Below are 26,288 nucleotides of genomic sequence, written 5' to 3'. Positions count from 1 at the left end.
TTATCTTAGCAAAAATGGATACATTCATATCTGATACATCAACCAGATATTGAAAAAAAATTTTTTAAATGACATAATTTTCTAAAATAAAATTATAGGGAATTGAATAGAGAGAAACAAAATGCAGTAAAAGATATTGAGAAGTTGCGTAAAATGTAGATAGAAATTCAGTATATTTAAATACAAAAGAGAGCCAACATAGCCACATATTTAAAAAAATGTTTAAGACAATGTGCATTTCTCTGACAGAACTTTCATAAAATTGCATATGAAACCTCATATGTTTTAGGCACTATTCCTTTTCAATTCCTTGTTTCTGCAATAATATTTTCTTCACACGATCATAGATCTGCTTGGTTCTGACTCCGTATATGATAGGATTGAGCATTGGTGGCACTACAACATAAAGATTGGCCAGGAGTATATGGATATAGCGGGGCACATTTCGGCCAAAGCGATGTGTCATAAAGGAAAAGAGGGCTGGTGTATAGAAGGCAAGGATTACACAAACATGGGAACCACATGTGCTGAGGGACTTGAGTCGGGCTTCACGAGAAGGAAGACGGAAAACAGCACGGAGTATCTGGATGTAAGAAAGAGCAATGGCTATGATGTCAAACACTAAATTACAAATGGCACATAAACCATAAATAATATTGATTTTGATGCTGGCACAAGATAGACGAGCGAGGCCCATGTGCTCACAGTACGTGTGGGGAATGACACGATTCCCACAGAAAGGTAATCGCAAAATTAGAAATATAAATGGAATGACAAAAATAAATGCTCTCACAGACACACCAAGACCAATCACAGAAACAACCTTATTGGTAAGAATGGTGCTATATCGGAGTGGGTTGCAGATGGCCACATAGCGGTCATAAGCCATTGCCAAAAGGACTGCTGACTCCATAAGTGTAAACTTGTGGATGAAAAACATCTGGGTGAGACAGGCTTCAAAGATGATCTCTCTGAAGTTGATCCAGAAGATTCCAAGCATCTTAGGAATGGTAACTGTTGAGAGGCCCACATCTATGGTAGCTAGCATGGCCAGGAAGTAGAACATGGGCTGGTGTAGGCTGTTTTCAGTCTTGATCACCAACAGAATAGTGAAGTTCCCTATTAGTGCAACCATGTACACAGCACAAAAGGGAAAGCCGATCCAGATGTGAAGTGTTTCCAGTCCTGGGATTCCCACCAACAGAAATGAGGAGGGGTGAAACTGGGTAGCGTTGAGAAGGAACATCCTGCTTGTGAATGCATGAGGTCACAGTCTTCAGAAATGTGTGCTCACTCAATCTGCAGTTCACCGGTTTTCTTTACCTAAAGATAATCTAAGAATCATTATATATCTGTGCATATGCTTTCCTACAAGGAGTTCTAACAATTTGAAATGTACTGTGAACAGAACACTTTAGATAAGTTACATTTCAAGGACAATTACATGAAGAAAGTTACTCAGTAAATTAAAATAAAATGTCCAACGTTGTACTTTTGACTGTCAGCATTCCACACTTCTGATAGTTTCTCAATATCCTCATCATCAATATTATATGAAAATTAGTCTTAATACTCTTTACATTAGCTATCTTCTCTCATTATCACTGTCCTTACCAACAGACCCCCCCCCCCAATTTCAAGCAACTAGGAAAAAAGCATATAAACAATAATGGAAAGTTTCATCAAATGTTTTCCAAAACATCTTTCAAGATATAAATCTCATATATCCTCAGGACACAGGTGAATTACCTCATATAGACTCAATCACTTTCTCTTCTGTGTTCCCTCAGTTTCTAAAACTAATCTTATAGAATTATTACATTTATCACCCATGTTTACATGTTTGTGTCTTATTCAAAATGTGAACAACTTACCAAATGACCACAAACAGTATAAAAATAAATATGAAACAATATATTTACAGAGTAAAATGCTATATATATCAACAACCTGCAACTGTATGAAACATGAAAAAAATTTACAGAAAATCACGTGAGAAAGAAGTCATTCATGTATATAAAGTTCAAAGGTAGGGAAGAAAAATTTATAGTCTAAAAAGACAAAACAGTTTTTACTTTGCATAATACTGGCAATTAGCATGGGTGAGGATTCTGGGGTTGGTGATAGTATCTGTTTTGTGATTTACATATTGATTATACAAGTCTAATCTATTTTTAAAAAATACTTGAACTTTACACTTACAATGTGTGGTTCTTTTATGGATATAAAAGTTTAATAAAATGTTCAGAAAATATGAGTCTTTTAGTGGCTGGTAAGATGTATTTTATTTATATTTTATCCTTGACATCATTTATTAGAGTCCATTGCATCATTCAGAAGTTAATATGAAAATGATGAATGACATAACAGTTACTCAAGCCAGATACAACGTGTCCTTTAATCTTCTTGTTAATAGTCTCACGCACCACTATAATAGTATTGCATTAGCCTGCATTTTCATATATATTTGCCTTTTCCAGTAAGCTTTGTGCTGTCATGCATGCTATTTAGCATCCTTTCATTTCATACTGGAAATCTCCTTTTAGTACCATTTGTAAGGCAGATCTAGTTGTGACAAATTCCCTCAGTCATTTGTTTGTCTGCAAAAGCACTTATCTTTCCTTTATTTATAAAGGACAAGTTTAGTGGTATAGTACTCTCATTTAGCAGACTTTTTCCCCCCAGCATTATATCATAACACTTTTTTCTGACCTGAAAGTTTTCTGCTGAGAAATCGACTCATAATTAAATAATGTTCCCTTGTGCATTATGAACTGCTTTCTTTTTGCTGCTTTAAAATTTTTCTTTGTCTAACTTTTCATAATTTAATTAGAAACAAGTGAAACTTCTTCAGTGAGAAGTGAAAGCTCAGAACTGGGATTAGGGGTATGTCTATATTTATGGTGGCAAAAACTGAAAACAGGTGATTGAATAATATCCATTAAGTAAGATTAATTCACTAAAATTATCTAAAACTATGGGGAAAGAGACTGTGAGAGTATAATAGAGGGTAAAATCGGTCTTTCCTCATCTCATTCTCTCTCTTTGTTAGCATCCTACTCAATACTTCTCTGTAACTAAAACAGTTCTAGTGAAGTTAATGATCTTTGGCCACCATATCAAAGCAGACATACCTGTCTTATCCTACTACAACTTTCAGCAGCATGTGACACTGTTAACAATTCTGTCCTTTAAAAACTCTTTTCCTTCGAAAAGTGTGTGTGTGTGTGTGTGTGTGTGTGTGTGTGTGTGTGTGTGTAAGGCTTTTGCTTTTGTTTCTCTTTATCTCACCAATTAATGACTTTTAAAATATTTGTTAAGTATTCTGTCACAGTCAGATTGATAAATGCTAATGTGGTATCAGTTCTGATTTCATTTATTTATATAACAATTATATAAGATTTTTTTCTAGTAATGTGATTTTCTAAGTCATCTATACATTGATAAATCCACTGCATATCTCTATCCTTGATGTCTCTATGATCTTCAGAGTGGTATATCCAAGAGTCTACCGGATAATTGATTGCCTAAGACACACAGCAAATATCACTTAGTCAATACATAATTTTTCTTAATATCTCCCTTTATAGTTTCTTCTTGGTAAATGCAAATCTTACTAATGTTAAAATTAAAAAACAAAACATTTTTCTCCAGTTTTCACCTTTTTTAATCTTTATCAAATCCATAAATAAGTCCTCTTTTTTCTCTGTCCAATTCATTTTAATTAATTGACTTTTGATCTTTAACATTGTCATCATGACTTATTTTCTGCAGGATTTTGTGAGTCTCTTAATTCATCTAATCATTCTACTTATGTGCCATTCTTCCCACATCAATTTTTCTTAGAGCAGATAGTGAATCATTAAAGAAAACAAACAAACAAACAAACAACACTGCTATGTCAAGTAATTCCTCTGCTTATCAAGTAATTTCTTCTTATTGCTCTAAGAATAAAAGAAATAGATTGCTATCCCTTGTAAGAGTGTACTTAATGCGATCCTTACTCATGTATGGAAAGAGAGGTAGAAGTATATATCTGGTTTTGCCCTCACTCCCCTCCTTCTCACCTTTGAGCTCTCTCACTCAAATTTTGCAGATTGCCTCTCTTACAGCTTTACTGTTTCTGAACTCAAACATATGGTTGCCACCCTTGTTCACTAAAATACAGGCATTTGCTCACTCTTTCTATTTGTATAACAGTTCAAGCCTCTTTCTTACTACTCTGTTTAAATACTTTCTGTCTGCTTATCTAAAATAGCCAACCATGTCACATCTCACATTACTATATCACATTACAAGCTATTTTTTCTACAAAATGTATTCATTTTTCTTTTCACCCAAACCCCCTATCTTCAACTTCCCAAAGTCAATCTCTTTTTTCCTTGGCCTATCTCTTCTTTTACAACTGGCAGTTGTTTTCCCCCCTAGCTTTGTCTTTGTTCCCCCATAACACTTATCAAGCATGTGATAAGTGTTTACCCATCACCTAATAAACTTACTGCTTTGCCTTCTTACTTTTGGTTAGAATGCTCAAGTTGAAGAAAGTTTTACCTAAGAGGTCTAGAAGGTTATTAGTTAATATACCTGTGATGAAAAAAGCTCCTCATGTATCCTGGCTATACCCAGTTTCTGGAAGCCTGAGAGAACTATTGCCACTCACTATATAAGAAGTAGAGACCTGAAGGTCTAAAGGATGCAAGTTGCTCAGGTTGAGGTAGAGAGAATTCCCATAGGAACCAAAAATGCCTAAGGGAAGCTTAAGTGGGACAACACCAAGAAAACCTACTTTATCTCTGATGGCTGGATGTCTCAGATACACAATGGGAGGTGGACAGGTTCCTACTGTGTAAAATTTGTAATAGGACAAAAAGATTATGAATACTAAAATTGTACAATAAAATAAAAATACTGTGATACTAAAATGGGTACTAGAAGTAAGCAGTTTCTAGAAACTATATAGGCTGTTGTATTTGAGCCCATAGGGAAATTTCCTAAGTGTAAGAGTGAGCCAGGAATAAAGATGTGTTCTCAGAGGAACTGACATACATTCAAACCATTTCAAATCCAGATTTGATTAAGAAGATCTGAGGTTGTTAGTGGTCATGCCATGTGTCAGAAGTTAATATAAATGTAAGTATAAATCATCACACAACATTCTCCTACGTCCCAAATTATTTACACTTTATTTTAGGCAAAAATGTCTTGCATTAACTAATCCAGCAGAGAATGTCATGCAAGTGTGGTATAAAATGAAATTTGTTAAAAGTACATAGAAATAAACAGAGATGATCTGATAATACAGTTTTCAGATAGGTTTTATAATAATTGCAATTAAACTTACATAAGAAAATTAAATGTAAGACTGAAATATTCCATTATAAAATGGAAAAATTTTAAAAGATACAAATGGAGACTCAATTCCTAAAAAAAAAAAAAAAAAAAAGTGAAACCCAAATAAGAAATTCAGAGTCTTCACTTTTGTGAGGAAACTATAATTGAAAACCTAATACTGAAAGTTATGGAATTCTGAAGTAGCAAAGCCAAGAGAGTTCAAGTCAGACAATCAAGACAGACAGCTAAGTCTCTTACCTTATAGTTTTTCTGGCCCAGGAAAAATGTGGCATGAAAAGTTAACTTTAATTTTTTACTTTTTGGAAAAATCTCCAAACTTTTGAAGAAATAAATAAATATTAACATAAATAAAAAGTCCTCACTGGAAAAATACAGATTATATCAAGAGGCAGATTGTTGACAAAATATATTTAGTGTCAATGAATGCTATATATGTACACATATATGTCTAAAAGAAAAGAAACTATAGACACTGTATATGAAGCACAGCATAAACAAAAAATATTTTGCAAAAAATAACAAACCAATTCATGTGACAGGAAAAATAAACCTCCCCCAAATATAAGGGAGAATCATTTAGGTTGCAGTTGGAATTAAGACTGGTAATCATTTTACCTTAAAATGGGGAGATTATTCCAGGTTATCTAAGTAGGTCTAATGCAATTACAAAGCTCCTTTTAAAGTGGGAGTGAGGAGCAGCAGAAGTGTCAGTGTCAGAGGGATGGAATGTGAGAAGTCTTCTACAGCCATTACCAGCCTTGAAGATAGCAGAAGGTATGGAATGTGGGCAGCATCCAAAAGATACAAAGGACAAGACCAGGAACTTCTCCCTAAAGTCTTAGGAAAAGAATACATTCTGTCGATATCTTGCTTTTAGCCCAGAGCCATCTGTGTTGAATTTTTAACCTACAGAAATATATTTGTGGGGTTTTTTGAGGTCAATAAATTATTGGTGGTTTATTATGGCAGCAATGGGAATGAATGTAACCTCCTTAGAACTGAATTTCTAAAAGAACATTTAGGGCAAAAAAGATAATTCGTAGACTTGCTGTAATCAGTTTTTGTAAAAGTCCTTTCATAAAATTACAGAATACTATTTTTAAGCACATACACACAAAAAACTCTCATAACATATCACAAAACAAATATAAAATTATCACAAATAAATACAAGAAAATTGTGAAAGTTTGCATTTTTAGGAATTAAAGTAGAATTACCCAAAACACACATCATGATTTATAAAAAGAGGAAATTTATTAGCAAAGACAGAAAATAGTTGAAAAAAATAATTACTAATCTTTTCCAAAATTGAAGAAACATAAAATTTCAGATTAAATGACATGTAAAATGTTAAAGATAGCATATGCTTTTAAAAAGTACAATGCTAAGGAGATAACTAATAACTATTGAAGTCAAGGTAAGTTTTAAAAATTTCCAGATAGTAAAATTATAACACCACACAGTAATCATATTAGAATTAGAATTCTCACTTGGCCAGGACGATGGCGACCAAGCCAGGTGAACTGTGAGAGTCCTGGTGTGAGTCAGTGTATGGAAAATATTTTGTACATGCTGGTGAGTGAGTGGGCATGTGAGTGGCTGACTGAGTGAGGGTGAGGGAGCTAGCAACTAGAGATCTACTGGTGCAGTAACTGGTGCCACAGCTGCTGGGCTTGGACCCCAGCGATTCCCAGGATGCAGAAGTCAAGTGCCATTTTCTTTCTTTCTTTTTTAAATCAACAAAACCCTTCCTGGGAAGAAAATACTGGAAGAGACTGTCTAAGTGGGGGCTTGAGAGCAAGTGGCCAGTACCTTTGTGCAATGGCTGGTGCTGCAGCTTCTCTGCTTGGTCCCTGGCTCTTCCCAGCTACAGAAGCTGAGTACCAATTTTTTTTTAAACAGACAAAAGTTTTCCTGTGAAAAGAGGTGGGGAGAGACTATTGCCCTAGAATCTCCCTCACCATTGCAGCAGGGGAGACTGCTGGTACAGGCTCTGCCTCACTGCTTCAGCACCTGGCAGGGCACTGGCTGCAGGAGCTGTGGAGGGACTCCAGAGGCAAAGTCCCATGGAAGTGGATAAGAGAGGTACCCTTCCACCATCTTGAAGGTGAGGCAGGAAAGTACTCTGACTTGCTCATCACAGAGCAACAGACCCACTCTCTGTCACTGGCAGATCAACTACTAAGGGATTGATCATGACAAAAAGGGAATATTCTCAAAGCACAAACTTCAGTGGAACCTGATGAGTGCTGAGTTCCAGGCGCCTGACCCCCTACTCTGATTCAGTCGCAGGACAAAGGGGTGGCCAGAAAAGGATGAGAAAGAACTCTAAAGAGATCAGTGGTAAATCCAGGGGAGACCGAAACACCCTCCTCCCCAGCAATCCTCTGAACATCATACCCACATAACTGGGCCACAACTGAGAGGGACAAACACAGGCGGAGCCTGGATGTCATTCAAAATAGAAGAAATCCATTCCAGGATAAGCCTGACTGGCACCCTCTGCGAGTACGTATCTGGGAAAGAGACAATTCTGCACCTCCCCACCAGAGATCTCCCTGACCATACAAGAGTGGGAGGGGATGACTGCAGCCCCACCCACCTCCACTGCCCTTCCTCCTTCCCTGCTCCAGACACTGAGGAGAGAGTGAAAGAGGTGACTCTGCAGGACAGACCTGATTAGAGGAACAATTACAGAGCCTGCCACAAGAGGGCAATTTTCTTTTTTTTTTAAATTTTTAATTTTTAAAAATTCTTTGACTATTAATTCATCTATTTTAAAAATATTTTTCCTTTGAGCATGAATGTGTATGTGAGGGTTTGATCTGAATCACCTCAAACTCTTTTTTTTTTCTTTTTCTGTTTCTTCCTTCTTTTATTGTCATTTTCTGTTTATGTGTGTATGTGATTGACTGTGTTTTCATCTTTTAATTTTGTTGGTTTGTTTTTGCTCTTTTGTTCTGAGATTTCTTAATTTTCATTTTCCATAGTTTAAGATGTGTATCAATATATGTGTGAGGGTTTGATCTGAATTGCTTTATCCTCTCTATTCACTTTGTGCTAGGCGTGTGTGTGTGTGTTTAGCTTTTTTTTATTGTTGTTTGTTTTGTTAAACTTTGTCGTTATTCCAGTTTGTTTTGGGGTGTGTGTGTATGTCTGTGTATGTGTTCAATTGTTTTTGCATTGGTTTCTGCTTTGCGGCATCATATAGAGTGGTGTTGAGGAGTGGGTCTCAGGGAACACTTAATAAAATAAGTGAACATTGTAATTTGCAAGTAGTTTCTGAATCCTAGTAGGTCATCCCCTAATTTATTAGAATTTAAAAACTATAAGAGACAGCAAAGCTTCCCATCCATTATCCTATTTCAAAATAAAACAAATTCAGAGCCTGGATCAGGGAAGAATAGAGGACTGAACAAACATCAAAGAGAAAATCCTCTCCCACTGACACTGAATAAAGAACTAAAGAGAAAAACAAGAGATTGGTCACAAATGAGGAAAAAACAAATGAAGACCACAGGGAATTTCAAGTGTTCCAAAGACAAAGCTCCTGAAAACTCAGGTCTTGGTGCCCAAACAATGGAAGTCACCCATAACTGGCCCCAGAATACAACAGGGATTAGGGAATGATGGAAAGAGTGAATAAGACTCAATAAAGACAAGACACAACAAAAGAGATTTTGGCCGTAAAAAATTTCATCCAGGAAATAAATAACAAGATGACAAGCATGGAAAGAATAACTAATCTAGCTGAAGATAGAATCTCAGAACTTGAAGACCAGAACACGGAATTAACCCAATCTGTAAAAAACATAGAAAGAAGACTCAGTAAGAAAGAAAAAGGCCTACAAAAGATGTGTGATTACATCTAGAGGGTGAACCTATGCCTGACTGGTATCCCAGAAAAAGAAAGGGAAATGGAGAGCAATTTGGAGCAAGTATTCCAGGAGGTAATCCAAGAAAATTTTACCCATCTCACCAGAGATGTGACGAGTCATCCACAAGAGATATAGAGAACTCCCCTATAAGAAATCAAATGAGAAGACAAACCCCTAGCCACATAGTAACTCACCTACACAAAGTAAGAACAAAAGAAAAAATCCTAAAGCCAGCAAGAGAGAAAGGTCAGACTACCTACCAGGGAAAATCAATCAGAATAGCAGCAGACATATCAGCAAACACTATAGGCAAGAAGGGACTGGAGCCCTATATTCAAAGTCCTTGAAGAAAAACAATTTCAACCAAGAATTCCCTATCCAGTCAATCTCAGCTTCATCAGAGATGGACATCCAATCCCTAAGAGATTATGCAGTTTCCAGACATCCAATCCCTAAAAGATTATGCAGTTTCCAGACCAGCTCTACAGAAGGCACTTGAAAAGGTATTAAGCACAGAAGAAAGAAAAATAAAAGAATGACCACACATTTCCCAAGAGAAAAGCAGAGCACAGAATCAACAGAGAATACAGCACAACAAGAAACTGAAAACATACATATACATCAATCCCAAAGATAAAAGAAAACAAGCAAACAAAGAACAAACTTTATAAGAACCTCATGACAGGGATAAACAATCACATTTCAATAATCAGTCTGAATGTGAATGGGCTAAATGCACCACTGAAAAGACACAGAATGACAAACTGGATAAGAAATTGTGACCCGCCGGGCTTGGTGGCTCAGCCTGTAATCCCGTGCCTTTAGGAGGCTGAGGTGAGTGGATTGCCTGAGCCCGCAGGTTCGAGACCTGCGTGGGCAGTGAGACCTCATCTCTACAATAAATTAAAAAAATCAGCCGGGGGTGGTAGCACATGCCTGTAATTCCGGCTACTTGGAAGCCTGAGGCAGAAGGATCGCTGGAGCCCAGCAGGTCGAGAATGTGGTGGCCAGGAGTGGCCACTGCACTCCAGTCTGGGTGACAGAGTGAGACTCCAACTCAAAAAAAAAAAAAAGAAAAGAAATCATGACCCAATTATTTGCTGCATCCAGGAGACTCATCTCACTACAGAGGCATACACAGACTCTAAGTTAAAGAATGGAAAACTAATTTCCAGGCAAATGGATCACAAAAGAAGGCAGATGTTGCAATCTCAATATCAGACAAAACAAACTTTAAGCTATCAAAAATTTAAAAGGATGCAAAAGGACACCACATAATGATAAAAAGTCCAATCCATCAACAAGAAATATCCTAAACATATATGGACCCCAAAAAGGAGCACCAGCATTTATAAAGCACCTTCTAAGTAAAATAAAACAAAAAAAAATTGACTCTCACACTATTATAGCAGGGGATTTGAATACCTTACTAATAGCCCTAGATAGCTCATTAAGGCAAAAATCAACAAGAAGATTCAGAACATAAACTTGACACTCGACCAAATGGATTTAGTAGATACCTACAGATTACTCCACCCAACATCCACAGAATATACATTCTACTCATGACCACAAGGAACATACGCCAAGATCGATACAGCCCTTGGGGATAAATCAAGAATAAACAAATTCCATATGGTTGAAAGCTTGCCATGCACCTTCTCAGACCACAGTGGAATAAAAATAAATATCAACACCAACAAAATTTCCCAAAAGTCCACAGAGATATGGACACTAAAATCAAAGCAGAAATTAAAAGATTCCTGGAAACAAATTGAAATGAAGAACATCTTACCAAAACCTCTGGGATGCCATGAAATCAGTTTCAAGAGGGGAATTTATATCTCTGAGAACACACATCAAGAAAACGGAAAGATCACAAGTGGATCGCCTAACAAATCACCTAGAGAGCTGGAAAGAGAAGACCACTAAAACCCCAACTTTAGCAGAAGAATCCAAATCACCAAAATAAGAGCCCAGATATGCGATACAGAAGACAAAAGGATCATAGAAAACATCAACAAAACAAAAAGCTGGTTCATTGAAAGAATTACCAAGATTGATAGATTCCTAGTCAGAATGACAAGGAAAAAAATAGAAAAAGCCCAAATAATCAGAAATACAAACATCAAACCACAACTGATTTTAAAGAAATACAAAAGATTATCAGAGATTACTACGTATGCCAATATGGAAACAAACTTGATAACCTAAATGAAATGGAGGAATTTCTGACATCACACAACTCCCCATGGTTGAAACAAGAAGAAATTGAGACACTAAATAGAAAAATAAAAACTTAGGAAATTGACTCTGTCATATGGGGGAGAAAAGGCCCCCCAAAAACCCATGTACTGAATGGCTTTCCAGCAGAATTCTATAAAAAGTACAAAGAGGAGCAGCTACCAATCCTTTGAAAGTATTCCAGTAAATTGATAAAGACGAAATTCTCCCCAAATCATTATATGAAGCTAACATCACACTGATACCCAAACCGGGCAAAAATCCAACAAAAAAAGAAAACTACAGGTCAATATCCCTTCTGAACATATATGCAAAAATACTCAACAAGATTCTAGAAAATCAGATCCAAAAACGTATCTAAAAAATCATCCACCATGACCAAGTAGGCTTCATTTCCTGGATTCAGGACTGGTTTAACATTAGCAAGACTATAAATTTAATTAAATACAACAACAGATGTAAAAACAAGAGCCACATGATTGTATCATTAGATGCAGAAAAAGTTTCTGGTAAAATCCAACATCCTTTCTTGATAAAACCCTCTAAGACCTAGGTATAGAAGGACCATACCTCAAAACAGTAAGTGCCATCTATGATAAGTCCACAACTAACATATTGCTAAATAGAAAGAAACTGGAAACATTTCCCCTGAAAGCTGGATGAAGACAAGGCTGCCCTCTCTCACCCCTTTTGTTCAACATTGTGTTGGAAGTCCTAGCTCAGGCAATTAGACAAGAGAAGGAAATCAGGGGTATCCAAATAGGAAAAGAGGAAGTCATGTAATCCCTCTTTACTGATGATATGATCCAATACCTTGAAAATCCAAGAGAATCTGTAAAAAACCTGCTTGCACTGATAAAGGACTTTGGCAAAGTCTCAGGGTACCAAATAAATGTGCAAAAGGCAGTTTCATTCCTATAAACCAACAACAAGCAGGCAGAGACCCAAATTAAAAGCACAATCTCATTTACAATAGCCACAAAAAAAAAAAAAAAAGAAATCAGCATCTTCCAAACCACAGGAGTCAAAGACCTTTACAATGAGAACTACAAAACACTGTTCAATAAAAGCCAAGACACAAACAAATGGAAAAATATTCCATGCTCATGGGTAGGAAGAATCAGCATTGTTAAAATGTACATCCTACCAAAGGCAATCTACATTCAACACAATATCCTTTAAGTTACCAACATCATTTTCCTTAGACCTGGAAATGACGATACAGAAATTCATATGGAAGCATAAACAACCACGAATAGCCCAAACAATCCTTAGCAAAAGAAAAACAGCTGGAGGTATCACACTGCCAGACTTCAAACTTTACTATAAGGCTACAGTAATCAAAATAACCTGGTATTGGTACAAGAACAGGTACATAGACCAATGGAATAAGATAGAGATTCCGGAAACAAAGCCTTAATTTCTCAACCAACTCATTTATGACAAAGTCTCCAATGACAATCACTGGGGAGAGGAGAAACTATTCAGCAAATGTTGCTGGGAAAACTGGCTGATCACATGAGGAAGATTGAAACAGGACCCTACCTATCACCATACAAAAAAATTAGCTCTAAATGGATCAAACACCTAAATGTAAACCTTCAAATTATAAGAATCTTAGAAAATACAGGAGACACACTTATGGATATTGGAACTGGCAACCAATTCCTATTCAGAACCTAAATGCTCATACCTTAAGAAATAAGATAGACATTGGGACGTCATCAAACTAACGAGCCTCTGCAAAGCAAAATAAACCATCCAAAGGGTAGGGAGACAGCCCACAGAATGGGAAAAAAATACTTGCCAACTGTATATCTGACAAAGGCCTAACATCTAGGATATACAAGGAAGTCAAATGCACCAAAAGGAAAAAACAAACAGCCCCATAAAAAGTGAGCAAAAGACATGAATTGACACTTCTCAAAAGAAGACATACAGGCAGCCAACAGATACATGAAAAAGTGCTCAGCCTCATTCATCATCACAGAAATGCAAATCAAAACTACATTGCGATACTACCTAATCCCAGTAAGAATGGCCATCATTCATAAAACAAACAACAGATTCTGGCGAGGATGCAGAGAAAAAGGAACGCTTCTACACTGCTGGTGGGAATGCAAACCAGTGCAACCTCTTTGGAAGACAGTGTGGTGAATTCTGAAAGAACTAGAAATTGACCTTCCATATGACCCAGCAATTCCCTTATTAGGAATATACCTGGAGGAACTCAAATCATTCTACAAAAAAGATATCTGCACACGTATGTTTGTTGCAGCTCTATGCACAATAGCAAAAACAAAGAATGAACCATGTTGCCCATCGAAGCTGGACTGGATAAAAAAAATATGGTACATATATACAATGGAATATTATGCAGCCATAAAGAAGGACAAACAGATGGACTTTGCAGCAATTTGGATGGATTTAGAGTCGTTCATACTCTGTGATCTATCACAAAAACAAAGAACAACATACCATATGGTCTGTCTCATAAGCGGACCTTGAACAATTATAATACTTTAAGAAAGGGATTGGCAGTAGTGGAAAACTGTCAGGGGAGAGAAGTGGGATTGGCAGTTGAGGGAAACTACTAGGGGAGGGAGGAGGATATCTCATCAACAAGGGTACTTGCATAATCAATGCTTGTATAACTAACCCTGAATATGCACCACATTTTTACAATTTTTTTAAAAAGGTATAGATTGGAATTATACAATTGAAACTGAGAGGAGGCTCCAACATTTCCTGGAGGACTTGGATATGAAATAGATTTAATCTTCTCTCAGTTTCAATCACAGAAACAAAGAACTGTATAAAGAAATGCAATATATTTTGCCCACAAATCCAAAAGGGCCACATGTTCTCACTCATATGCAGACCATGAGCATTTACCATAATACAATAAGAAAGGGTTTGGCAGTAGTGGGAAACTGTCGCAGGGGGTGGGAGGGGGGACACAGCATCAATTATGGTACCTGATATCAAACCAGACAAATTGGGACCAAAGCGAGGTCCAAACTTTACCTGTACAATGACCACTTGTATATCTAATCCTGAATCGTACCCCATATCTTTAAAATAAAATAAAATATAAAAAATAAAAAACAGCATAGGTTCAGACAAAATCTTGTACCTGAATGCTCATAGCAGTGCATTATATTGTCAAAAAGTGGGAACAATCCATATATCCTATCAAATTATAAATGAAATATGGTATATGTATAAAATAGAATATATTAAATGGAATGTCGCTATAGGCAAATGATAGCTATATAATGTCTACTGGTGTTTGCTTAGGGTTGGGGTTTATAGACAGGTGGAGAAGAAATGGGGATTGAATATTATGTGTACAAGTTTTCTTTTTGTAGTAATAATATGTTCTAAAATTGATTGTAGTGATGGTCACACAGTTCTGTGTATAAATGAGACACCATTAAATTTGAGAATTTAAAAAATATTGTAGGGACTTTGTTTTATTGGTTCCATTCAAAATCAGCAACATTTCCAATTATTTAGAAAATGGATTGGTGTAGTTCATCAAAATGCAATATATTTTGCCCACAAAATCCAAAAGGGCCAACTAAATTTTGTTCCTTTTTTAGTAGTAAGTAGAGCCAGATCTAGCAACTTACCCTTGACCCTGAAAAGTATATCTCAATATGCCAAGATGGCTGGAGGTACTGGAAATTTTACCAATGTGTCAGGTTTCTGATATTTTAAGATATTTATTTCCAATCTTTTAATATTATATATGTTTAATAAGTATCTATCTTAATTCCTGTTCACCAGATTCAGTCAAAAAGTTTAGCAAGATTTCCTAAGAAGTAACAAGGAATTGAAATACCTGAGGACATTAGGATCAATGGTTGGTAAGTTGATAAAATCTGATCTTGCCAGTCAAAATCAAACTACAAAGGTGCCTCTTATCTGAAAGGAATACACTCTAAGACCCCTAGATGTCTGAAGACAGGATAGTATCTTACTCTATTGCTATCAATTGAAACAAGTCTTTGATCATGTTTTCTACCCACAAATTTAATGTCCTTTTCATCTTCACCAAGCAGTTATCGTGCATTGTGCCCATAGCTTTTGCATTCTGAAGTATGACAGATGGCCAGCAAATTTCTTCACAATTTCACAGACAGAAGTTTTTCTTGCCATAGATCTTAACAATCCCAGCATATACATTTTCTAAATTTTCTTATTAAGTCGAGAATTTTTACCTTTTCGCTTAAAGGAAGCACCATATGACTTCTTTTTGGCATATACAAAATGCTACCGTCACCACTCTTGCACTTTGGGGACAATATTAAGTAAACTACAGGTTACTTGAATATAAGCACTGTGATATTGGAACAGTTGCTCTGATGACAGACAGCTACCAAGTGACTAAATGTGGGTAGACTATACAGCATGGCTACATTGGACAAGGGATGACTCACATTTAGGATGAATGAAGTGATATGGCACAATGTTTCACATGCTACTCAGAAGGTTGTGCAACTTACAATTTATGAATTGTTTATTTCTGAAAATTGTCACTTAATATTTTTAGACAGTAGTTTACCATGGATAACTGAAACTGTGGAAAGTGAAACTGCAAATGAGGGGACTATTATACTTCTTATGGTCTTTACTAACGATATGAATAAAATCGCATTTGTCAAACCAAGTGCTAGCACAGACCAAGTGCTAGAGAATATGTTAGCTTGACCCTACAGGTGAAATAATTTGGAAAAGTAGCTGGTTTGGGAACATTCCTTGATTAAATTTTTGATGATACAGTCACTATTTAAGATCAGCCTATTTTTTCACATAGAAGAGACAAGTTCAGTGGAGAGATGTGGTGAAAAAAACATTTCTATGTGTTAGGGTTTTTTTGTTTGGTTGTTTATTTGTTTGTAATGGTAGTCCTGCTCTCGGCAACTTCTCCATGAATGTGATACTACTTTTGCTTAACATCTTGGTAAGTAGAGGTAGTTTTACTCGGATTCTACTTCACCTTTTCTAGTATAATAGCTGTTATTCCATAGATCTAAGAACCAAGATTTGTGTTTTCCAGGTTGCTCAGTATATCTTTTCTAACCCTGCTTTCTTGACTGGAAAAATAATCAAATATTAAGTTTAAAAATCCAATATTCCCACTGCAAATGGACACGCTCAAAACTTCATTGATCCCCTGACCTTCGTGTGCTGCTACACTGACTAGTGAACCATGACTAGTGTCCAGTAATGCTCCAAGAAACGACATTCTCGTCTCCAGTACACAGTCTTGATGACTAATAGCCACATGTCTCTTCCAGGAAGACCATTATATAGTTGGTTTTTCCCAGTATTTTTTCCCCAGTTGGAAACAATCACAATCTCCACTTTAATGGGTTCTATATTGAGAATATTTTTTAAGATTGATAATTGATTGAGAGGTCAAGGCTCTATACTGTTGTGATTCAAGTTAGACTTCTGTTTATCAGACCATAAGGTTTTACACTTAAATATACAATTTAAGTAGGCTACCAATACATTTTAGTTCTATAATCTAGTAACCAATGTCAACGTTCTCTGGAGTTAAAACTATTCTGATTATTGTTTATTATGGAAATAATATTTACTAACATCTGATCAATAAGTTATCCTCCAAAACATCTGCTACCCTGGGAGTTCATCATTCTCAATGCATCTTGACAGCAAAAGTTCCTGATGTTACTCCCAGCTTAGAGAATTGAGCATTCTTGGCTAAAACATATCTCTTCCTGATTTCCCAGGTTATCCTAATGGATATATTAATCGCAGCTATAAAAAAGAGAGCATTTCCTAGGTCTTTTAGAGGACAGAGTGACAGGCTGGGTGGGTAAGTATTGCATAATAAATCAGTTCTAACATTCTGTACTCCCTGATGTCTTTGGACATATTAATTTACAACTTTTTTTCCAAGTTGCCCTAATTTACTGAAGGCGATTTTTGAACTCATGCTTCAGCCAACCAACCAAATAAACTGTTAGAACAGTCCAAAACATATTGAATCCAGAATCTATTTAGTATTCTCATGTTAAAATTCAGACACAGTCTCAGGAGACTGAGGCAAAAGGATGGTCACTTGAGACCAGGAGTTCAAGACTAATCTAAGAAACATAGCACTATCCTATCTAAAACAAATTCTTATTCAGCTTTTTATTACTTCAATTTCAATCTAATACTTTTATAATTACATGTTACATGACTATTACATGTTTCCCAGTTTCTAGCAGCACAAAGTGGCAAAATTTTGTGATTATTTTGGTGAGTATATTTTTCTCCTCGGAGTCTGCCGGTGTTACAGTTCAGTTATAATCTAGAATTCTGCATTTTTATACAGTAGGCATTAATCATATAGAGTTATTTAATATCTGAAGTCAAGTGTGACTGAAGAATTGATTTTTATATTTATTTATTTAAATTGTGTTTTAATCTGAAGTAGTGTAGCATATCTTTCAGTTCATCACAGTGTTTTGTTTTGTTTCAAAAGACTGTATTTAATTTAGTCACTGAAAATGTAGTATATGAATTGAGCACTGGATTAAGAAGCTTTACTTAAAACTTAAAGGCTGTAAACTCTTTTCTTAACATTTTAAATTAATTTTATGTTGAAATAGTAATTTCAGTTATGTTAATTTAGATTAAATAAACTCATACTTAATTCATTATTTTATTTTTTACTTTCATAGTATAAAAGTAAAAAATTATAATTATATAGGTATTCTTGTTAGATAGTACCAGTCTAAAAGCAATGAAAAATAATAATAGCTCATGGGAAAGGTCACTAATTTACTTGAAGTCAGCTATTACAGTGGAAAACACAACATTTTGTTCAGACAAGGGGAAAATATCTACTTCAAACTGGAGAAAAAGAGCTTCTTTTAATAGTAAAGGTGACTTGCTTTATTGGGGTCTACTCATATAAAGACATTTAAATTTTTAAAATTCTACTTCTTCAGTAGTGCTTGATGTTGTGTGCCTACAATCCCAGCTTCTCTCCTGAGGCTGAGGCGGGAGGATGACTTGACCCCAGACTTTAAGACCAGCCTGGACTACATAGTAAAACTCCATCTAAAAAGAAATGAAAAATAAATTCTACTTCTTCTCAATAAATGTCCCAATTGTAGATAAATGTTTTTGTGATTGTTGTTTAGGGTAGTCAAACTTGTTTTTTGTGTTGTTACCTGGCCCTTGGGTTAAAAATGTAAAACATGACCTCATTATTTTCTTCACTAAATTTGCTAGATTATTTATCACAAAGTGCCAAGCCCATAATCTCTTTATTCTTACTAAATTATTTTTTGGCAGAAATACTTGAGCGCTCAAAATCTCACCATCTTTAGGCACTTGGTTACATAGGTATACAGGTGATAATATACACATTAGTTTCATCACTGCATGCCATCAAACACCCAGTCTTCTATTAGCCACTAGCATTTGGGGTCTTAATACTCTTAAGACAAATAAGATAAAGAATCAATTCCAAATCCTATTTTTAAGAATTAGTTATCTAGAAACTACCTTTGGTATTCATACTTATGTGCACTAGGGTTCAGTGAAGAAAGCAGAACTGCTATGAATACTAACGCATAAAGAATAAGTTACAGGGATAGACATAATTATAAGAGGAGCTAGAAAAGATCTGAAAACAAACTTATCAACTGCTCTTTATATGCAAGAACGAGTAGTGTTTGCAGAAAACTAGGTATATTCAGTCTCTTGGATGGAATCATAAAGTAGAGTATGTTTAGAAATTTTTGGAAGTTGGTTATTGACGGGTACTACCTCTGTGCATTTGTAGCAAAATGTTGGGTGGTGATCACAATCAGTCAGCAGGGCTAGTAACTGTGGAAAGCTTAGTATGCATGTGCGGACAGTGAGGAGAGATTGGAATGCTCTGGTATGGCTGAGTCTATCTGTCACTGCCTGTGAACAATAATGCACTACAGAATATCATAGCTGCTGTTTCAAATTTTTCCCATAGCTTATGTTTATTTCTCATGTGGCCAACTCCAAACTAGAGGCTTACAGGAAAAAGAGTTCTGGGAAACCTAGCTCCTGCTTAGGTAAGCGACCACAGTATAATCTCACCAAGGAACATTTTTATCAACTATGCATGGTCAAGTAAGAAGTATAATTTATTCTCAGTTAATTTGTAAAGAATTGATAAATTGTTTATTGAATTAATTATAAATGAACCAAGGAATAAATTAATTCAAAATTCTATCTGGATCATCTGGAAAATTATAACTATGGAGAAATAATTGCTTTTTTACAGATTATTTTAGATAATAAGCAGAGAGAAAATCATAGAAGCATGATCGGCTCTAACCATTATTAAAATATACTATAATTCAGTAATGATAAAAAAATTGTGATACTGGTTCAATAATAACCAGACATGCAGATTATATTAGTGAAAAACAGTCTCCTATATGTATTGAAATTTAATATGATGACAGAATATTAGCAAATCAGCTCTGTAAATGATAAGTTATTAAATCAATCACACTATGAAAACAGGTTAGAAATAGAAGGATGAAAATGTATATTTTCTTACTTTGCATTTTATGCCAAACTAAATTGCAGTCAGATTAGTTAAGTGTAAAAATGACATACAAACACACACAAACAAAATAATAAATAGATACTTGTCTCTTATACAACTATGCAAAAGCCCTAGGTCTGAGAATGAAAAAAAAGACTGTGAAAATAGTATTTATTTCAGTTTCAAAATTAATTTATCATTTGAGAATGAATTATTAAATATAAAGGGTTGATGTGAAAGTGTTAGTATGTCAAATGTACTCAAATAAACTCATGCAATAAGATTTTTTTAAAGTTTGTCAGAAAATTTGATGAGGAAGGAAGAAAATAAGAAATATTACAGAAGAAAGTAGAAATATGACATATTCTATCAGATATCAACTATCTCCAACAATTCTACTTCTAAAGGTAGATCCTTGAAAAATGTTTAAAATATGCACTAAAAATTCATAAATATGACATATCATTTCTAAATTAAAAAGTAATAAAAATTATGTGTATAATTTCAAATGAAAGGATAAGTATGGTGCAAATTAAAAATTTCACTGCATTTACAAGAGGAAAATGACTATATGTATCAATATAAATAGATTTCTCAACTTAATAATAAGTGAAACATTAGGCTGTAAAATGATACACAGTTCATTACCAATTACATTACTTATTAATTACAATGCAAATCTACCCCCATTCATTGAATTGAAAATGATAAAACTCTAAAAATGACAAAAAAGCATATGATGGTAACTCTTGTCTCGGAAATAAAAACAAAAATAGAATTGAATTTGTGTAGTACTTATAGGCCACTTCAACTCAAAAGTCGAATATATTTTATTAAGAATAATATTTAAGACAAATGAAACAAAGCAATAATAGTTTGAATATCATGTTGTGGGAACACACATATTTGTTACATATTTTTGGGAAAAAGCATATATAACAAAATGTAATAATAGAAAATGTCATTGCTTGAACTTATTCACTCTCACTCAATGTGAAATCACTCAAACAGTTTTCACTTCCACAATAAAAGTCCTTAAATGTGAACTATTATGAAGATTACTCAAATCTTAGAATTTTCAAGGAGGCAAGTACAAATTTCCTGGAATCACTAAATCAGACAAAGAAAATATCTTTCTGGCAAAAACACAACAGTTTGCCATGAAGGATCAAAACATTAAATGAGGCAAAAGTCTCTATTTTTAAAATAAAAACATGAAGCACTCTCTGTCTTATCTGTTTGGTCTTCATGCCATAAATAATGGGGTCGAAAGAGGGTGGGATAACCAAATACAGATTGGCAACAAGACTGTGGATGTAGCTTTGTATGTTGTGTCCTAATCGGTGAATAAGAAAAGAGAAGACTGAGGAGATATGAAAACACAGAGGATGGCAACATGTGAGCCACATGCGCGTAGGGCTTTTAGCTGAGCATCCTGCAATGGGAGGCGGAAGACAGCATGGAGAATGTAAACATAGGGAATGCCAATAAGGACCAAGTTCAGAAGAAAGAGGGAGACCACAAAGAGTCCATAGATAGCATCGATACGGACTTTCCACAGGACAATTTTGCAATGCCCATGTGCTCACAGTAGTAATGGGCTATTATATGAACCTGACAAAATGGTAAGCAGTAGATGAGATACAGCATGGGAAGTGTAACCAAGATTGGACAGATTACAATGTAAAAACCGATGCCTGCCAGCACCTGGGATGCCAAGATGGTCGTGTAGTAGAGTGGAGCACAGACGGCCACATAATTGTCATAAGCCATGGTCACCAGGGCTGCAGTCTCCAGTAAAAGAATGGATCAGGAACATCTGGACCATAAAGCTCTTATGAGCATCAAACCAGAAGATACCCAGCACGTGGGGCACAAAGTTTGTAGAAAGGGCCAGGTCAACTGTTGAAAGGATGGCCAGGAAATAGAACATGGGCTCTGGAGGGTCTGCTCTGCCTTGATGACTAGCAGAATGGTTGCATTGGCCCAACAAAGCCACAAGATAAACAGAGAAGAAAGGCAGGAAGATTCAGACATGGGTGTCTTCCAAACCTGGTATTCCAACTAGGAAAAATGTGGCTGGGTGAGAAAATGCTCCGGTTGTGATAAAATATCCTTCCAAAAGACAGGAAAAATTGCCACCCTAGAAGGGAAACCTGGGGAGAGAAGAGGAAGACTAAATAAGAGTTGGGGATAAAAATAACCAGCTTAGTGTTTTATTCAATAGATGTAGAGTAAAAATGAAGAGGGTTTGGTATATGGAGGCTTCTGTTCATGTATTTTTATTACAAATTAAGCCATAGTCAATTTAATGGACCAGTCTCAAAAACTTAATCTTTATACTACTATAATCCTAATTTGTAACACATGAGATATATCAGCAAACCTATTAAAGAGATTTAAGACAAAGAACTTGATATTAAGTATTACATACTTAAATATACCCTGTGTCTTTTTTGAAAACATTGGTTAAAGAGGAAATGATGCAAACCTAAACAAGGGAAATGCAAACAAAACCTAAAATGAGACAAGCAGATGAGAAAGTAAAGCCACAGACACAAATGTACAAGACATTTCCACAATTAGATACTGCATTTATACTCGAAATGATAAATTCATCAGTTATTGACATGATCAAAAACTGAGATCAAGTCTGGGAGGGGAAGGGCAGAAACAAAACATGAGAGAGACAGAAAACACAAAAGCCCTCCCAGGAGCAGATTCAGTCTGGATCATTTGCCTCTAAACCTGAAAGCGCTCAGAAACAAAATAATAATAAGCCTATAGATTTTCACTGTTGCTACTATTTTTCCAAGTCCATCCTATGTCATAAGTGCTGAGGGCTCATTTTGGAGTATATGGTAGTAGTAGCTTCTAGTATTTTTAGTTTCTAATATTATCTGAAAACTTCATTCACTCTTTACTCTATGTCAGTTTCTCTGAGAATGCCTGCAGATTTTACCAAGGCTACAGATGAAAGATATTGTTGGATTCATAACTCCCATCTGATTAAGTCATTTGTAAGGTGGATAGAGACTAGCTTAAAAACTTTAATATGATTATGGACCTAGGGAAGACATTTTTGTTGACACAAAATTGTTTGAATAACAAACTCAAACCGGAGAGAAAATTACTTTCTGTAATTTTCTTAAGGAAATATAGAAGGGTGCTGTTGCAATATATTTAACATGACAAAAAACAACCTAGGCATTCACTTAGATGCTGGAGTAATAAAATATGATTTCCTTGGGTCTCCAACTTGAGTTTGAGTGGTTTAAGATCATGGCCACATAGCACAGACTCGTAATTCTAACCTATATTTCCGTATTTCTGACAAAATATCAAGGTGGAAAATATGTCAAGGTTAGAAAACAAACTAAACTTTGTCTCAAGATTATAAGAAGGAAGAGACACACACACACACACACACACACACACACACACACACACACACACACGCACACACACGCACACAGATAGAGAGAGAGGATGCTCATGAGCTACATTGTGCAAAGATTCCCCCTTATTTGTGTTTCTAATGAAATGAGACATCCAGATAAGTGCTTGGCAAAAACAAGTCCACCTTAGGGTCACTTGTGAAAGTACAGTCTCAATAACATGCCACTGCTCACCACAACTTCTTATAGTGCAGCAGAAAATCCATTTCATTGCCAATAGCCCATAACATAAACACAAATTATAGTTTATTAGCCAACTACACAATCACTTTGTAAGTAAGTTTTAAATGTCTTGCATCTTCTAAAAGTTTTAAGGATATCTGGTCTCTATTTTAGAGTTGCAAGTGTTTTTTTTTTTTCCTTTTCTTTATTTTCCCTGTTAGAGTCAGATGCATATCAAACCCAAACAATTCTCAGTCACTTTTGATTATTTCTCATTAATTTGAATGTAATATGCACCTAAATGAGAGAAAATTCACCTGTGATACTTCATTTTTCTGAAAGAAGAGAGACTTGAGCAGAACATCCAGTAGAACAGTTCTATGATGGTTTTTGTGTGTGGGTCAATAGTTTTATTGAATAGAGAATAGTTTTATATTAAGGCTCCAGTTGCTTAGAATATTAGAAAAACTGAGTTGATTCAGCATTCTATTCTAAAGGGCACTGTGAGATTGACTCCTTTGAGATTTCTGGGGTGGGTGAAGGTGGAGAAATACCTAGATTTTGATCTAGGAAGCAGAAGCTCATAAAAAATGATATAGTTCGTAATTTATATACAGAAAAGTGTAGCTGAGGGAACTATATTTCCATTATATACAGCATAAAACTAGATACATTTTATTTCCCACTTCATAAAACTTTAAAGCTAAATTCTAGGGGTTTTATCACCTAGATAAAATAGTAATTGAACCATGTTAAATACTTAAGTTAAACATAATAACCTGGCATTGCAGATTTTATTTTCTTATTATTCCTTTTCACTAATCATATGTTCAGGATTTATTGAACGTTAAGTCTACAAATTCACAGCTGTGACTCTTTGGTCACAGTGTCCCGTGTTAATGGCTATTTCTCTCACTCTGACTTCTTGTCAATTTTTTATATCTGCATTACAGATTTCATACAGATAAATGATTAAAAAATCTAATCAGAGCATCAGTTTGCTTCAGTTCAGGTGCTGAGTTTTCCATATACTGATTGTATCAAATTGGAATAATTTACTAATCATCTTCATGACCCAGGTTTCTCAACAGAAAAATTACATATGACAATAGTACCAACAACTTAAGATATTTTGAGGAAGACATCAGGTATTGAATATAAGACACATAGTATAATACCTGCCACATTTGAAGTGGTTAATTTAAATTATTCTCTGTTTTCATTGAGTCCAGTTCACAACTTTACCTTTGTATACCTTGGACAATCCAGACTGAGAAATCCTTTGTGCCAATAAGTCTGTAACATGTGCTCTGAATGTTCTTATTTATATTAAACATCTTATCCCTCATTTTTCAGCCAAATATATACATATTATTCATTCTCACTAGAAGAATGGACGAAAATTACTTCTGTAGAAAAATATAAATTGTTTCATATGAAGAAATTGGCAAAATATCCTGGATAAGGGAATATACACTCTGTTAAGTAGCTAACATGAAAATTTCTGAATATCACAAAACAACATATCTCTCACATCTTTTTTGTTAAATGAATTATAAATAAACACGCTATTATCTAAGTGACTAGAATTCTGGTTGTTTTATGTTTTGTTGTGTATTACATGTTTTATTGAGTCTAACAATCCTAAAGGAAAATAATTAACCAATATGGCTTGAGGAATAAATAATAGGTTTAAATAGGATACCTGAAATGGTGAGAGACTGGGTGTCTTAACTACAGTTCTGTTTTTCTTATTAGGTGACCGAATGTGGGATAAATAATTAGTGAAATTTAAGAGGCACGATCATTGTATTCTTGTTAACTTGGTGTTGTTACCAAACGTATTTGGATTTTAAAAATTATCTGTCATTGACATAGACCCCACTTTTCTTAATTCTGATTTAACCAAAATGTTATATTATTTAGTTTGAACAAAATATATCTAATGAGACTTTTTCTTAAAAGATAATTTACTATAGATGACCCCTTATTTTAAACTAAATGAGGCTTTAGGTGCAAACAAGATAGAATAGAAGCATTTTTCCTTGCTCCTGTCAGCTAAGCAACATTATAAACCTAACGCCGGCAAATGGAAAAACTAAGGAGAACTTGGAAAGATGGTAAGAAAAAGATGAGTTGGTTTGGGACCCTAAGACTGGATGAAAAAGCACAACAGGAAAGCATGTTGTGTTCTTCCATCCAACTGAAAAAGAACACCCGTTTTTTTTCTGACTCTTGACTTAGGAACTTTTTTTTCTGACTCTTGACTTAGGAACTTAAGGAACCCTGATAGGCTTATTTCATATAGAATATTAATTCATCTGGGAAAATCAGGTAAGTGTGACATGACTAGCAAATGAGATTAATGGGAAACTCACCCACAATAAGCAACTTCATCATTTACAAAGCCAGAGATTTCCCTTTTCCCTCAATAGATGTAATACATGCAGAATCAAACAAAAGGAATCCAGTTACATCAGTCCCTTTGTCCCTGTGGCTCAAGACTATCTTGCCCCACTAAGAGATACCAATGTGGGCAGGGTAAAGCAGAGAAAGTGATGCAGTTGTAACACACAGCTTAGTCCACGAAGGCTGTTCTTCTGGATTAAGACTTTTTCCTCCTGTGCCAGG

General features: G+C 35.3%; 1 protein-coding gene and 1 pseudogene across 1 annotated transcript; both read right to left on the bottom strand.

The window, feature by feature from the left end:
• Positions 1-292: 292 nt before the first annotated feature.
• Positions 293-1,246, bottom strand: LOC103263481 (olfactory receptor 52E2). The gene has a single exon (XM_008061165.1). It carries the CDS (start codon positions 1,244-1,246, stop codon positions 293-295), a length of 954 nt encoding a protein of 317 aa, XP_008059356.1.
• A 19,906-nt stretch (positions 1,247-21,152) lies between these two features.
• LOC103263496 lies at positions 21,153-25,006 on the bottom strand (annotated as a pseudogene).
• Between the last annotated feature and the right edge of the window lie 1,282 nt (positions 25,007-26,288).

Source organism: Carlito syrichta, unplaced genomic scaffold, assembly GCF_000164805.1.
Source record: "Carlito syrichta isolate Samal-C Ts95f unplaced genomic scaffold, Tarsius_syrichta-2.0.1 Scaffold305126, whole genome shotgun sequence".
NCBI classification, from domain to species: Eukaryota; Metazoa; Chordata; class Mammalia; order Primates; family Tarsiidae; genus Carlito; species Carlito syrichta.
Note: the sequence above shows the minus strand (reverse complement) of the source record. Positions and strands in the feature narration are given on the sequence as shown.

Bases quoted from the DNA above. Each gene is read 5' to 3' on its own strand.
- LOC103263481 (XM_008061165.1), bottom strand. From the start codon at position 1,246: ATGTTCCTTCTCAACGCTACCCAGTTTCACCCCTCCTCATTTCTGTTG.